General features: G+C 45.2%; 2 protein-coding genes and 1 long non-coding RNA gene across 5 annotated transcripts in view; 1 reads left to right on the plus strand and 2 right to left on the minus strand.

Annotated features, from left to right (window-relative positions):
* The window catches only part of LOC132473607 (dual specificity phosphatase 29-like), a 5,007-nt gene extending 3,387 nt beyond the window's left edge, over positions 1-1,620 (minus strand). Inside the window, exons 1-3 of the mRNA XM_060073812.1 lie at positions 1,316-1,620; positions 580-797; positions 3-28 (exon numbers count right to left, since the gene is read on the minus strand). Of these exons, the coding sequence (XP_059929795.1) occupies positions 3-28; positions 580-797; positions 1,316-1,440 (369 nt within the window). The 5' untranslated portion in view covers positions 1,441-1,620. The remainder of the gene's footprint in view (positions 1-2; positions 29-579; positions 798-1,315) is intronic.
* Positions 1,621-1,955: 335 nt separating this feature from the next.
* Positions 1,956-3,023, minus strand: LOC132472762 (uncharacterized). Its single transcript, XR_009529174.1, has 2 exons — positions 2,592-3,023; positions 1,956-2,345 (listed from the first exon to the last, which is right to left on the minus strand). It is a non-coding gene; the product is annotated as an uncharacterized LOC132472762 (long non-coding RNA).
* Positions 3,024-3,635: 612 nt separating this feature from the next.
* LOC132472759 (sphingomyelin synthase-related protein 1-like) lies at positions 3,636-11,434 on the plus strand. 3 transcript variants are annotated; one of them, XM_060072510.1, is made up of 7 exons: positions 3,636-3,879; positions 4,871-4,901; positions 6,983-7,627; positions 7,899-7,994; positions 8,180-8,297; positions 8,586-8,736; positions 10,112-11,434. In XM_060072510.1, exons 3-7 carry the CDS (start codon positions 6,987-6,989, stop codon positions 10,414-10,416), a joined length of 1,311 nt encoding a protein of 436 aa, XP_059928493.1. In that variant the 5' UTR covers positions 3,636-3,879; positions 4,871-4,901; positions 6,983-6,986; the 3' UTR covers positions 10,417-11,434. The 3 variants fall into 3 exon arrangements, with proteins under 3 accessions (XP_059928493.1, XP_059928494.1, XP_059928495.1); XM_060072511.1 differs by lacking the exon at positions 4,871-4,901 and having other exon boundaries at positions 3,636-3,875; XM_060072512.1 differs by lacking the exons at positions 3,636-3,879; positions 4,871-4,901 and adding an exon at positions 4,951-6,214.
* The last annotated feature ends 2,356 nt before the right edge of the window (positions 11,435-13,790 follow it).

Below are 13,790 nucleotides of genomic sequence, written 5' to 3' on the forward strand. Positions count from 1 at the left end.
CCCATGATGCAATGCACCAAGACCTTCCCTAGGGAGCGTGGAGAGAGCAGAGGGGAAGACAGGCGAAGAAACGGAAAGGTTGAATTAGAGAGCAGAGGGGAAGACAGGTGAAGAAACGGAAAGGTTGGATTTAGAGAGTAGAACTAATTCGAGTTTGAGACTTTTATCAGGTGCGTTACAATCCCTTTTACCCATTGTGTTGTTTTTTATTTGTGCGCATTATCCTTTTACCTATCTAATCTGTTTTAGTTGTATTCCACTGTGTCGTGCTTTTTATCTCAATCTAATTTGTTTGTTGTTATATATGCCTTTGACATAATTACTGTGCTGAAGAACTTGACAATGACAACACAACAATGTCTGTGTACAGCACTGAGTTGAAAACCTGGTTTGTTATTTCGAAGGTATTTTATTAATAAAAGAAACGTGATTGATTCACCCCACCACACACGCACGCACGCACGCACGCACGCACGCACGCACGCACGCACGCACGCACGCACACACACACACACACACACACACACACACACACACACACACACACACACACGCGCACACAAACAGAGACCCACGTACCATCTTTGCTCTTCAGGGCCTTGTGTATGAAGTCTGCGGCGGGTCTGAAGTGCTGACTGAGGTCAAAATGGTCGGAGTCCTCTGCCGGGATGCCCCAGTACACAACGCCGCTGCCATAGTACTCCTGGTCCCCTAAGCTGCCCTGCTTGGAGTGGGCTGCGTTCAGGACATGCGTGATGCCCAGCTTACGCAACCCGCCTCGGTTCTGAGCGATGGCTCTGAGAGAGGTGGGACACACAGTCAGCCGTTTGCTCCTTCATTTTATATGCTGGCTGGTGAATGATGTGAGCTGAGCATTCGGGGCTGGATGACTGGATGACTGATTTAATGCAGGCTACCGATGGAGACACAGCTTCGTTGTTTGTTTTCAATGTCTCCTTTTTTGTTATCCTTTATCTCTTTAAAGGATACAATGACTGTTCTTTTCTTATCCTGTGTCTCATCATTAGATAATGATCAGAAGATGATATCAAAGATGATATCATTCTTTTTTGACTTTTATTCAAATGTTTTTTTAGTTCCTTTTTTTTTTCTCACGTGTCAATGTAAAGCAGCCCTACAAATAGACTTTCCTTGCTCCGCTCTTGGCTCACAAAGCTATACACCCAACACAAAAGAAGAGTTGTATTGTGCTTCCCTCAGCCGAACTCCACGATAACATCCACAGTCATCTCCAGCCAACCCCCCCCCCCCCCCCCCCTCCCCCCCGGTACAAAACAACAGGCGGGCCACTCACACATTGCCTATGTACAAGTTGGGCCAGACCTCGTCTACGGGCGACAGCTCCAGCGCGCAGGAATCCAAGGCTTTCTCCAGCTCCTTAATGAGCGCCAGGTCCTGCTGTGGTCGGCTCCCAGACATTCTGCCCCGAGAACCAGCACTGCTCCCACTAACGCTATCCCCGCTAAGGCTTCACCCTCCCTTCACACTCTCCCTGTACACTCTCCCTGTGCACTCTCCCTGTTCACTCTCTCCCTTCACACTCTCCCTGTACACTCTCGCTGTACACTCTCCCTGGAACACTGTGGGAACTGTTGTGCCTGGTGTGTGTGTGTGTGTGTGTGTGTGTGTGTGTGTGTGTGTTTGTGTGCCCGAGTGTGTACGACAGTGACAGACACGAGCAGGTGGCTGTTTGACCGGATGGTTCCAAATTTAGTTCTCAGTTCAGTCTGTGTGTGTGTGTGTGTGTGTGTGTGTGTGTGTGTGTGTGTGTGTGTGTGTGTGTGTGTGTGTTCTTTCACTGGATCCTTTATACTCACACTATTTATGTTCGGTGCATTACCGCGATTCAGACACGCAGAGAAAAGTGATTGGTTCTGTTTGTGCCTCGAAACAACCCTCTGTTCTGTTTGAGAAACACAACCCAAGGCTAGTGATTGAATGAATAATTCATTCTTTATCCTTTCCATTCTCCATGGCAAATGATTATTATTATTATACCCAAGATTATTATGCACTGTTCCTGAGTGGCGTCATATCAGATTATATCAAATGACGGTACATTAAATAAGACATACTGCCTGAGAGTAGGAGAGGCTCAAAGTGAATCACAATGTGTGGGATGGGTTATCATTCTCTCTCCCGCTGTAGGTTCCGATCAAGGGCAATAAGCTGTTGCAGGAAGCCCCGGTTGGGGAAAACCCAGCGCTTCTGCTGAACAAGGCGAATGGAAGACACAAGGCTGAGGTGACGAGGGATCATGAGGTAGGCCAAAACGACAGCAGCTGAACGACTCACTCCCACGGCACAGTTCACAAACACCTTGCCTGGGTAAAGGCAAAAACAAGCATTCACACAGACACAGACAAACACATACGTATAATTACAGACACACCTACACCTGCATAGACACACACATAGATATGAATGCACGTACAAAAGGCACGTGCACTCAGACACGATTACACAAACACGTACACACCCGCTCTCTGACGGCAGGTGTGAATACATTCTTGGTCATCTACTACGGTAAATGCTTTTCTCAGGGATGGGGAGAAACGGTTTTACGGTACCTCCCGATGTCAGACCCTCGTGAATAAACAGCGCAGAGGTGTGGAACAAAGGTCAAAGGTCAAAGGTGGGCAGGTCACTGGCTGGCACGCCATGGTACTTCACCGTGGTGCCGTAGAAATCCGCACTCCCTTTGCAGCACATTTTGCCATGAGCTGCGTTCAAGACGTGCGTGACGCCCAGCTGCCACAGTCCAAACTTGTCATGGGACATGTACCTGGTGGTAAATGGACTGCATTTTTGTAGGCAAGGCGCAAGAACAGGACAACTCGACACTCAGCTAGGAGGAGCCGGGGATCCAACTAGCAACCTTGCAGTTACCAGCTGACCCGCTCTACCAGGTGGTGGAGTAACTGGTGTTACAAACATTAAAAATATTGTAAAAATAAGTTTTGCATGTGCCACACAGAAAAGGGAACACAATAAAACACAACACCTACATGTCACCCAGATACAGGTTGGGCCACACCTCGTCGCCATGACGACACGAGCGCGGGGCCGAATGTAAAATGTCCTCCAACTCCTGAAGAGACGGCCGCTCTAGTTCATCTGCCTCGACGCACTGGGACCCTTGCCTCTCGCCTTTCACATCCGACATGACATCAGTTTAGCAGGTTTTAGAGGAGTATTCCAACTCCAAGCTGTATTATGCATCAGTGAATAAAGCAAGAGGTTTTCTTCACTGCCACTCGGAATGGTGCTAAAAAAAACTCTTTAATTTGATTAACACTGACTGTGAAAGACAGGTGGAGCAGTTTCTCACACAGGAAGTATATTCTGCAATATGCACTATAAGAATGGCAAAGGCCATTCCTGCCGTTATCAACAATAAATGCAATTCTGCTTATATTACCGACCAGAATAATCAACTTCAAATATTGTTGACGTGTTTTATGATACATGGACAACAGGGACTGGAGCTTGGGTTAATGATGGTTCATTGGTTCTAGTGCGCACTGCTCAGGTTTTAATGTCGACCAGCAGATGTCAGCGTATCCCTGCTTCTGGGGACAGAGGTTCCCTGCGAGACTCTCTTTACTCAGTACGTTTGCTGTCTCGGTCCCTTCCTGCTGTCACCCTGCCACTATGTGGTTCAGCCCCCGTGGTTCAACCATGGTTCGACTCATAGCTTATGTGTAATTTCTGGGATCTAACGTGTAAATGTATGAGTCAACCCCGAATCGTGGCTGCGAGGGCATATGGTCATGACACTGCAGCGGGTTTATCGCAATGGAGACAAACCAGCAGGGACGTAGCAAGAGAGACTGAGTTTACAGAAGAAAGCTGTAAGTAAGAGTATCAAACATTTCGCCTTAATGCTGAATTGTAGCTGTATATTGTGGTGATTGTATTGTATACAACCAGGCCTAATGGAGTAGGCTACCTCTTCATTTGTTTTCATTAATAGATCACCTCTAGGTTTCGAGACTTTCTTTTAAAGTGGTACTTTAAGCCAACTCTGCATTACAAACCTTTCATCGTATGTCCAATCGAGGAATCTGTGTCTAATAACGACAGAGACAATTGATTATGGATTGAATTACTCAGGTTATATTAAACCCTTTAGCCCACGTGCGCAAAGTAACCCTGTCAATGACGTCATTGAGCTATGTAGTTGTCAGACAGGACAAGACATGTATTGGTTGGACCATAATTTCTGCCAAGGATGAACATACGGCCGACAAAACTGTCCCGTTTTGTTAGCGACAAGCTGGATGTAGCTGACCTTTGGTCATGAGCCTTGCTGTTTATGGTGTATCACTTTGAATGTCAAACCAAAACGTAAATTTCGTGAGGTTTCCGTAGTGAGTACCGTCTATGGGACGGGTCAATACCGCAAAGGATTGCTAGGCTACATCCTATAGGTTGCCCCGTTTGCGACTAAACGCTCCGGCGTGTTAGGCCTGATTTCTTCCTTTGGGAATGAACTCTTATAACCCGGATTTTTTGTGGAACTATCTCCCACACCAAACCCCACCCTATAGATTCTCCCTCATGAGTTGTCTCTGTTGCAAACACAAAATTGGTTCTTTCCCAATGTGGTCACAGTCTTGTGTGAATCATTGTCAGCCAGTGAGAGAACACACACACACACACACACACACACACACACACACACACACACACACACACACACACACACACACACACACACACACACACACACACACACACACACACACACACACACACACACACACACACACACACACACACACACACACACACACAAGTTGGTCTATTTCCAATCTTGTTTTTGTTTTATTGTGGGGGCTTAGAGCCAGCTGGAGTGTCTTTGCAAGCCTACATAGGTAAGTTACATACAGTAACTTTGTGAAGTTAATACAGTAACCGTTGATCTCTGGTTTAGTCCATTACTAGGACATGTTGCTGTCTGTCTGTGTTTTCACAGACAGACAGCTATTGTCTCTCTCCAGCGATTGACCATAATTGACCATGTAATACGATGATATGGATGTTTTCCATCTGATCCTAAGCTTCTAATCACTCATTTTGTTCAAAATGTGATGACTGAAGACATTTCTCGTCTAGATTTCACACTGTGGATGTGCATTTTCCTTATATCTGATCGAAATGACAAACGTAATATCATCGCCACAACTTGGGTTTCGAATATGATCCCCTTGTGCCATACATACTCGCTCCTACCATAAAGTAGAAATTGCTTGGATCTTGTGTCCATACAGTTAACATGCATGAGACTAACGCAGACACTAGCTTGTTGAAATCTGTCTATTTTAAACAGATTCTTGATGAGTAATATGATGGTGACGGAGAAACGGCTGGTTACAGTAGTCGTCCTTACATCCTGTCAAACTGTTCTTTCACACCACAGTAACAGTTCCAGTATGTAACATGTAGGTTGGCCAGTAGCAGTGAGCTTCCAGATTGAGCTTCCCCCCCCCCCCCCCCCTCACCCATTCCTTTCCATCGCCTGTGGGGGCTTGTACTGGCCGGTATTGTGTAAGGTGCCTGTAGGTACTTCCAAAATGATATCATTGTCAACGGTGTGTAACATAGTGTCAAGTGATGAGGTTCCTGTTTTTTCACCACATCAATAAAATATTTATTACTCATTGAGCTGAAGAGGACTGTACGTACACATGCTCTGTGATTTCGGTTTTGTAAGAAACCAGCATACATTTTTAATGAGTTTCTTCCCTAGGCTGTAAGGCCTGCCCCAAACAACTTCTAGGACACTTGTATACAACTTCTTGGTGTATGTGTGGATGTGAAGCATGGCGCTTCAACATGGCGGTCTCTCTAGAAGAGGACCCGCTCCCTATGTAGATATAAAAGACTCATTTTAATCACCAAAATCGTATTGTGCTGGCGTCATACATATTTATAAATATTATTTTCCATTTCTACAAAGGCTGTTCCACTGGACGCAACTTTATCCTGAGCACTACACCTTTAACAGAATATGTCCTCAATGAGATTAGCATCAGTGCTGAGAATGCCAGACCTTTGGAGTTAGATGGTGTGCTGGCATACAGGTAGCTAGCTACTTATCAAAAGGTTCAGAGAGCAGAAAGTTCACTTTTGGTTATGGAACAAAATACCACAACTACCACTAATATTTGGAACCTCCTATTTAAAGGTCTGGTATGAACAAATTTCAATAACAATGATTTGAGGCATTCCTTATTTTTAATCCCATTGCAAATATACTTGGAGATCGGCCTGATTAGTTGAATGCATGTTTTTGTGATGCTTTTCTTCTTGTGTCAGTATAGTTAATTATGCTTTGCGAGTCTGTTGAAAGTCTGTTATGTTTGGGGAAGCACACACAAACACATCGTAGGCCTGCCTGTATAGACATGTGTGTCAGTCAGTGCCAGTACCTACTACTCGGACACTACAGTGCGGTCACTGTCCTAGCCACGACCAGAGCAGAAGACTCGGCTCCCTGACAGTAGCTCACTCGATTATTGTAGCCCACTAAATGTTTTGAGCTTGCTAAATGCTAGTAGCCTACTAAATGTTGTCGGCCTACGAAATGTTAGTAGCCCACGAAATGTTAGTAGCCCACGAAATGTTCGTAGCCCACGAAATGTTCGTAGCCCACGAAATGTTAGTAGCCCACGAAATGTTAGTAGCCCATTAAACGTTACACGCCAGCACAATGCTAGTAGCAAGCTAAATGTATCGGCCTACTAAATGTTTTGAGCCTGCTTAATGCTCGAAGCCGGCTGGAAGCTAGGTCACAGAGAACGGAGAGGTCCACCAGAGCCATCTTAGTCACTACCCAATCATGTGAGAAGATTGCCTCTGGCCAGCTGGCCTCGGAGTGTCCTCCCCAGATTAGAACCGTGTGACATTCATACCTCCCTGACCGTACGGCTCTCCCCCCCCTGTGTCTGTGCAGCGGCATGGCTCCCCCCGAGGGCGGCGCGGGCAGCTGGACCTGCAAGCAGGTGGCCGGCTGGCTGCGGACGGAGGGCTTCGGGGAGTACGTGCAGCTGCTCTGCACCCAGCACCGCCTGGACGGCAGCGGCCTGCTGGCCCTGACGGAGGCGGACCTCCGGGGACCCCCGCTGGGCCTCACCGTGCTGGGGGACATCAAGCGCCTGTCGCTGGCCGTCCGCCGCCTCCAGAGGCAGAACCAGTCGCGGCGGGAGGAGCTCGGCCTGGACGCGGCCGACGGGCTCTCCAACGGGGGCGGGGGGCCGGCGGTGTGCTGGGCGGGGGCGCGGGAGAGGAGCTGGGCCGACGGGGCGGGGGGGCGGTGTCTGCGGGCGGACCGGGGGTGTAGCGGCGGCGGCGGCGGCTGCGGCGGGGAGTTCTGCCTCAGAGACCGCGGGACGGTGGGGCTGCTGTGCTACGCCCACGCCAACGGGAGGAGCAGGCAGCACATGGCGGGCCGGCTGGACCCGGAGCTGTGGAAGACGGCGCTCAGCTTCATCTACGTCCTGTTTGTGTTCGGCTTCACCGCCTTCGTCATGGTCATCGTCCACGAGCGCGTCCCCGACATGAGGACCTACCCCCCGCTGCCGGACATATTCTTAGACAGGTGTGTGTGTGTGTGTGTGTGTGTGTGTGTGTGTGTGTGTGTGTGTGTGTGTGTGTGTGTGTGTGTGTGTGTGTGTGTGTGTGTGTGTGTGTGTGTGTGTGTGTGTGTGTGTGTGTGTGTGTGTGTGTGCGCGCCAGTGCCAGTGCCAGTGCCAGTAACGCATTTAAGAAAAGCATGCTAGATTGTGCAATCAGATTAGTTTCATTAACAATCTGTTTTTGGCGTCTATATCTAATCTTCCTGCATGCGTTTTCTCCCTCTCCTCTGATAGTGTTCCCAGGATTCCTTGGGCGTTTGCAATGGCCGAAGCCTGTGGCCTGATTCTGTGTTACATCATCTTGTTGATCCTGATTCTTCACAAACACAGGTAACGCATCGTAGCAGTTCAAAGTATGAACGTATGTCGTACTTGAGTTATGCCCCACTTAAGTTAAGTAGGTGAAGTCTGGTTATTTTGGTTTTGTAAAAAAAAGGTAGTTCCAGCTTTTTTTGTACGCCTCAAACATGGTCCTACTTCAGCGTGCTGTGGTTTCTCTCATCTGTCTGCCTCAGGTCCATTCTGTTTCGGCGGCTCTGTTCCCTGATCGGGACAGTGTTCCTGCTGCGCTGCTTCACCATGTTTGTCACCTCCCTCTCCGTTCCTGGCCAGCATCTAAAATGTGCTAGTAAGGTACGGAAATAGTTGAATAACACAAATTCTATTCATGCGCCTTATAATGCAAATTATTAGGAGGAGGTTAACCCACCATAAATTGCCACCTCTGTCAAAATGACAGTGCAAATAATAGTTCCATCATTGTGTTATGTTTTGATTTGAATCAACCAACACCATTTCAAAAATAATACCGGCGTTGCATAAATATGGATCTATATGTGTTTGTGTTTTGAGTTTGCGTTGTTGTCATGTAACATGATGCATTCACCGCCCGCTTGCTGGTTGGACGTATTGTTTCTCCAGATGTACGGCGATACCTGGAGCAAGATACAGAGAGCACTGGCCATCTGGAGTGGCTTCGGCATGACTCTGACCGGCGTCCACACGTGTGGAGACTACATGTTCAGCGGCCACACGGTGGTCCTCACCATGCTTAACTTTTTTGTGACAGAGTGTAAGTGCCCAGCGCTAGGTGAAGTTATCCTTTATTGTCCCTTTTTGTGGGGCGATTCTTTCTCTGCTTTTGACCCATCCGGGAGCCGGTGAACACATGGGGGAGGACGTAGGACAGCTGTGGACCACTTCCCTCTAGAACAGCTTCTTCCACTGCAACATGCCTGAGTGATGCAGGGTCTAGCAACAATAGGAAACAGGATAGTGTAGTTGTTGCGGTGTTTGACGGATGAATAGCCCCGGGTTACCTCAGCAAGTCAAACAACACCTTAACCACTGCACTATCCTACGGTGTTTGACTTGCAGATTAATTAATCTGGGTTTAACCATGAAAAATAAACAGTGGAGATTTAACAACTCTTTACTCAAGAAGTTTGTGTTCATGTTAAAAGAGAAAACAAAGGAGTTTATTAAGATCAATCTAACTTCAGTGCCCTCATTACAAATAGTATGGGAAGCATTTCAGGTTACCTGTAGAGGATGGATTATTAGCTACGCCACAGCCAAGAAGAAAATAATAGTGATGAAGAAAAACAGTTTAATGTTAGAGACTAAGACTTTAGAATCGCAACATATGCGGGATCTTAAGAATATAAGATTTAAAAATGAAATTATGATCTGTATGGCAGAATTACAATCAATCATTCACGAGGAGACTGCATTTGCACTGTTAAGACTTCGTCGTAAATACTTTGAAAGTGATGAGAAAGCAGGCAAAATGCTAGCCCTAAGGTTAAAACAATTACAAAATCTGCATTCAATTTCACATATATGTAAAAGCACTGGTGAGGTCATCTACGAACAAACAAATCAATAAAGCTTTCAGAGAATATTATTCAAAGCTTTACCAGACAGAAAGTTCCATAAACAAGAAAGAGATGGCATCTTTCTTTCAGGAGAAAAACAAGAATCAGCTGCAAAAGATTATCCAGACCAAGGAAGAGAGGTAGATTGGGAGTCCCAGGTGTTCATTTTTATTAATTTGCTGATAATGCTAGGTTTCCTGTGTTGTGGGCTTATACAGGCCAGAGTGCGTAGGGGAGTTGGAAATGGGTTGAGGAATTTTTCTTCTTACCCTAAAACCAATTTGAAAATAGTCAATCCTCTTACAAAATTTTCCATTTGAGGTAGTAAAAATCATTCAGAAGCGTCTCCCTTTCAATGGAGCATACCATCATGCCCTATATGGAGTAACCCCGTATTAAAAGCAGGTGGATCTTTATAAGACTTCATAAGAAACTGGACATTTAAAGGAATTTATTGATTATTATGAATTTTGTAAGTACATTTTGATTGAATTCTGGTCGTTTAAACCGGTCTTTGTCCAGAGTTGAATAATGCCGCCCATTCATGTCATCCCATCGTACTTCCACCAGACACCCCAAGGAGCTGGAACCTGATCCACACCATCTCATGGGTGCTGAACCTCTTTGGCATCTTCTTCATCCTGGCAGCGCACGAGCACTACTCCATCGACGTCTTCATCGCCTTCTACATCACCACGCGCCTCTTCCTCTACTACCACACTCTGGCCAACACGCGCGCCTACCAGCAGAGCCGACGCGCCCGTATTTGGTTCCCCATGTTCTCCTTCTTCGAGTGCAACGTGAACGGACCCGTGCCCAACCAGTACAACTGGCCCTTCGACAGGCCCGCCTTCATGAAGAGCCTGATTGGTTAGTGTGTGTGTGTGTGTGTGTGTGTGTGTGTGTGTGTGTGTGTGTGTGTGTGTGTGTGTGTGTGTGTGTGTGTGTGTGTGTGTGTGTGTGTGTGTGTGTGTGTGTGTGTGTGTGTGTGTGTGTGTGTGGGCACGAGGGAGGTGCTACTTCTGACCTGTACTTTTAGGGCTTTGTGCAGAATGTTTAAACTAATATGCCTTTAACCCATGCCCTTTTATTATTTGGTTCCTTATTTGATTCTTTACAAATAAATGGAGAGCCAGCACGGCAAATAACATGGCTTTAATGCTTAGACAGCAGTTTGTGTCATTCAGGATACGGTTAATTTGATCAAGGCGGGATTATGAAGGAAACGGAGAGCTCTTTTTACGCTTATTCTGCATAACGGTATGGAAAAACTTCTCCACAAACCTTTTATGTGACTGCATGTTTACTTTGGAGCTATTGTTCAAAGGCTTTCTCGTTTTATTTTTTTTAAACCAAAGTGCACATTTTCTTTAGCCAAAGAAATAACAGGAAATGTATTGCGTTTTTGAAATTTAGCTATTTGCAATACTGGGTTATTCGCTTCTGTGTTATTTATAATTTTGTATTATAAATAATATTTTTTTTATCAGACTTATTGTTCTTTCACATATCAAGAAGAAACTATGCAGTTATGTATAGAGAAGAGTATAACGGGTTTATAATGTCTGAAGGGATTTGGGAATCGGTGGATTCAATTGTGTTTTTAGGGCGCATCAAAACATTTTCTTGCCACAATTGATGTTGAACATGTCGTTGATTTAGCACCTTTGTTTAACAAACCTGTTTACAATGTAATTATTCCTTTTTTGTATACGTTATCACTGGAGTGGTGGTTTACAAGTTTATTTATTCGCAATGGAATTACTAATGATTTTCGCCGCTTGGCTCAACACTTTTTGTATTTCAGTCACAGAGATCACTTGCCCAGCGGCCTTGACCAATATTGTATTTTGGGTACTCGTTCAATTTCGATGATTAAAAAAACAACCAATAGGCCTACCTATACAATGCCTCGCGTGTTGCATTTATTGTATTTTAACGTAATCAAATGTGCGACAATGTTATCACTGTTCTGTTTTATTCCAACAAGGTGTGCCTGTATAGCCTACAGCCTACTGTCTGCATGACCCAAACTGTCTGGTCCCCTATTTCCCCACGCCTTAAAACAAACACTGCTACACACTTTTAGATTAGTATTCTGTTAATGATCAGAGATAGGCAACAGCTCCCACATGAATATAAAGGCAGCAGCAGGGAGCGGTGGAATACTAAAGCTTCCTGTAGCCTACGACCGCGACGCTTCTCAGGATGGTAAGAACTTGCATGCTTTAGAGATATCCTGAGAGTTGAATGTGGTTTGTTTTCAAATTGTTTTAATATTGCTTTGTTGTCAGTAACATTGTAATGGAAACCGAATGAGGTAAAATCGTATTGATATGTGTTGCACCCTTTTTTGATATTTATAAAATTGGTAGTTTTACATTTATATTTAATAACTTATTTTTACTCGAACATTTTGAAAAGCTTCATTATTTGTGATGCTCATAAATAGGGATCAAAAAACTAATTTCGAGGATTTTCTAAAGACAAATATTCATAGGGAAAAACAAGGGCATAGATGCGACATTTCCCCTTTCAGGTATTGTTTTGTATCTTCCTTTCCTCAGAATACCCTCCGTGTTCTGGTTTGCCTACTGGGATTAGTTGCGCTTTCTCACTGTGACTGCTTTTTCGTGGAGCTGGTGCTAAAAGATCTAAAGAATCCTCCAACTGGTGAGTCCAACCCGTGTACCAATTGCAAACGCGGCCGACTTGCCGAAAAGGGAATCTCATTGAATAAATATATATTTTTTGTGTGCAGCGTGTGTGGGTAAGGATGGCGGGATGCATGCATTTGGCTCGGAATGGGTCAAGGACTGCCTCGAGTGCTCCTGTACGCAGAATGGCATGAGCTGTTGCAGCATGTAAGTGACATTACATTTAAGATCTATGATCGACATAAACAGCCCTTGTTTAAAGATCTTCCAGACGAATCTATGTATCGTGGCACTTCCCTCTCGTTGTATAAGACACTCGATTTGCTTCACTCTTGTGGAGCCCATGTCTTTTTTGATGCCTTTAAACTTGAAACATTTCAATATATTTCTTTGAATCATTATTTTTTCTTCCAGGATCCCTGACTTGAGTTCTACCGAAGTGCCAGAGGACTGCGAGCTGGTTGTGAATACAAATGCCTGCTCTTCCAAGTTTGTGCTGAAAGCAGACAAGACAAAGGAGTGTCCCATTGTTAGCTAAAGAAAACACGTTTTTTGCTAGAATTCACTCCTATAGAAGGTGTGTGTGTGTGTGTGTGTGTGTGTGTGTGTGTGTGTGTGTGTGTGTGTGTGTGTGTGTGTGTGTGTGTGTGTGTGTGTGTGTGTGTGTGTGTGTGTGTGTGTGTGTGTGTGTGTGTGTGTGTGTGAATACTTATTGAGTTCGCTGTGGCTTCACTGCTTACAATATCAAAAAAAGAATACTGAATAAACAAATCTGCATCTTTGTTGTCGACAAAATATCTTTGTCTATATACATAAACATGGAGCAGCCGGCTCTCTGAACAATTTGAATCAAGATCTAATGTAATAGCTTCACCACTCTTCGGCGGTAGAGTACCATTTGGGCTTCATTTTCTTTGACATTATAACAGTTAAGGGATTACGGGCCCGGTGTTACACCAAATTCTGCGACCCACCGAAAAGTGCGACCCCAGGGGGCGCTGTTGCACAACATACACGTTTGCATTATAACAAAAACATAAATCAAACATAAGATGTCCCCCCCCACCGGTGGGTCTTTCTTTTCTTGATAGTAACATTAATTCTTAACAGCGTTTTACACAGTAGCCTATAGGAAATGCTCAAAGGTAAATCAGCGTAATTTAATACTGACTGTAGATTTTTATGGGTAAAGAAGCAACGGCGAAGGACCGCACTAAACGCCCTATCATTGTATGGGTCTGTAAAATGCTAATCAAATCAAAACAAATGTATTCATTAAGCACATTTAATAAAAAGGTAATTGGTTGGGGCGAGATCTTGCCTGTCTACGCTTCAAACTCGTGCATATTGCAAAAAAATATGCAAAAGCGCCCCTGGGGTCACACTTTTCGGTGGGTCTCATGTAAATGTTTGTGTTTGGTCTTCTGTCTCTGCCTCTGGCAGCCAAAAAAGCAAGTCTGTCGTCTCTTCCACTAGCCTCAACAATCGAGTGGCGAAGTCACGCCCCTTCCGGTAGGGCTCATGGGACCTATGAGATCTATAATATAAATCGGGGCACGTGCAGAGTTTCAGTTATGCCGATGGGAAGATTG

This window comes from Gadus macrocephalus, chromosome 15 (genome assembly GCF_031168955.1).
Source record: "Gadus macrocephalus chromosome 15, ASM3116895v1".
NCBI lineage: Eukaryota > Metazoa > Chordata > Actinopteri > Gadiformes > Gadidae > Gadus > Gadus macrocephalus.

Excerpts from the sequence above, each read along its gene's own strand:
- LOC132472759 (XM_060072510.1), top strand. The coding sequence starts at position 6,987 with ATGGCTCCCCCCGAGGGCGGCGCGGGCAGCTGGACCTGCAAGCAGGTG. Across the intron at positions 7,995-8,179 it reads CTGATTCTTCACAAACACAG|GTCCATTCTGTTTCGGCGGC; the intron begins GTAACGCATCGT and ends TGTCTGCCTCAG. Across the intron at positions 8,737-10,111 it reads TAACTTTTTTGTGACAGAGT|ACACCCCAAGGAGCTGGAAC; the intron begins GTAAGTGCCCAG and ends TACTTCCACCAG.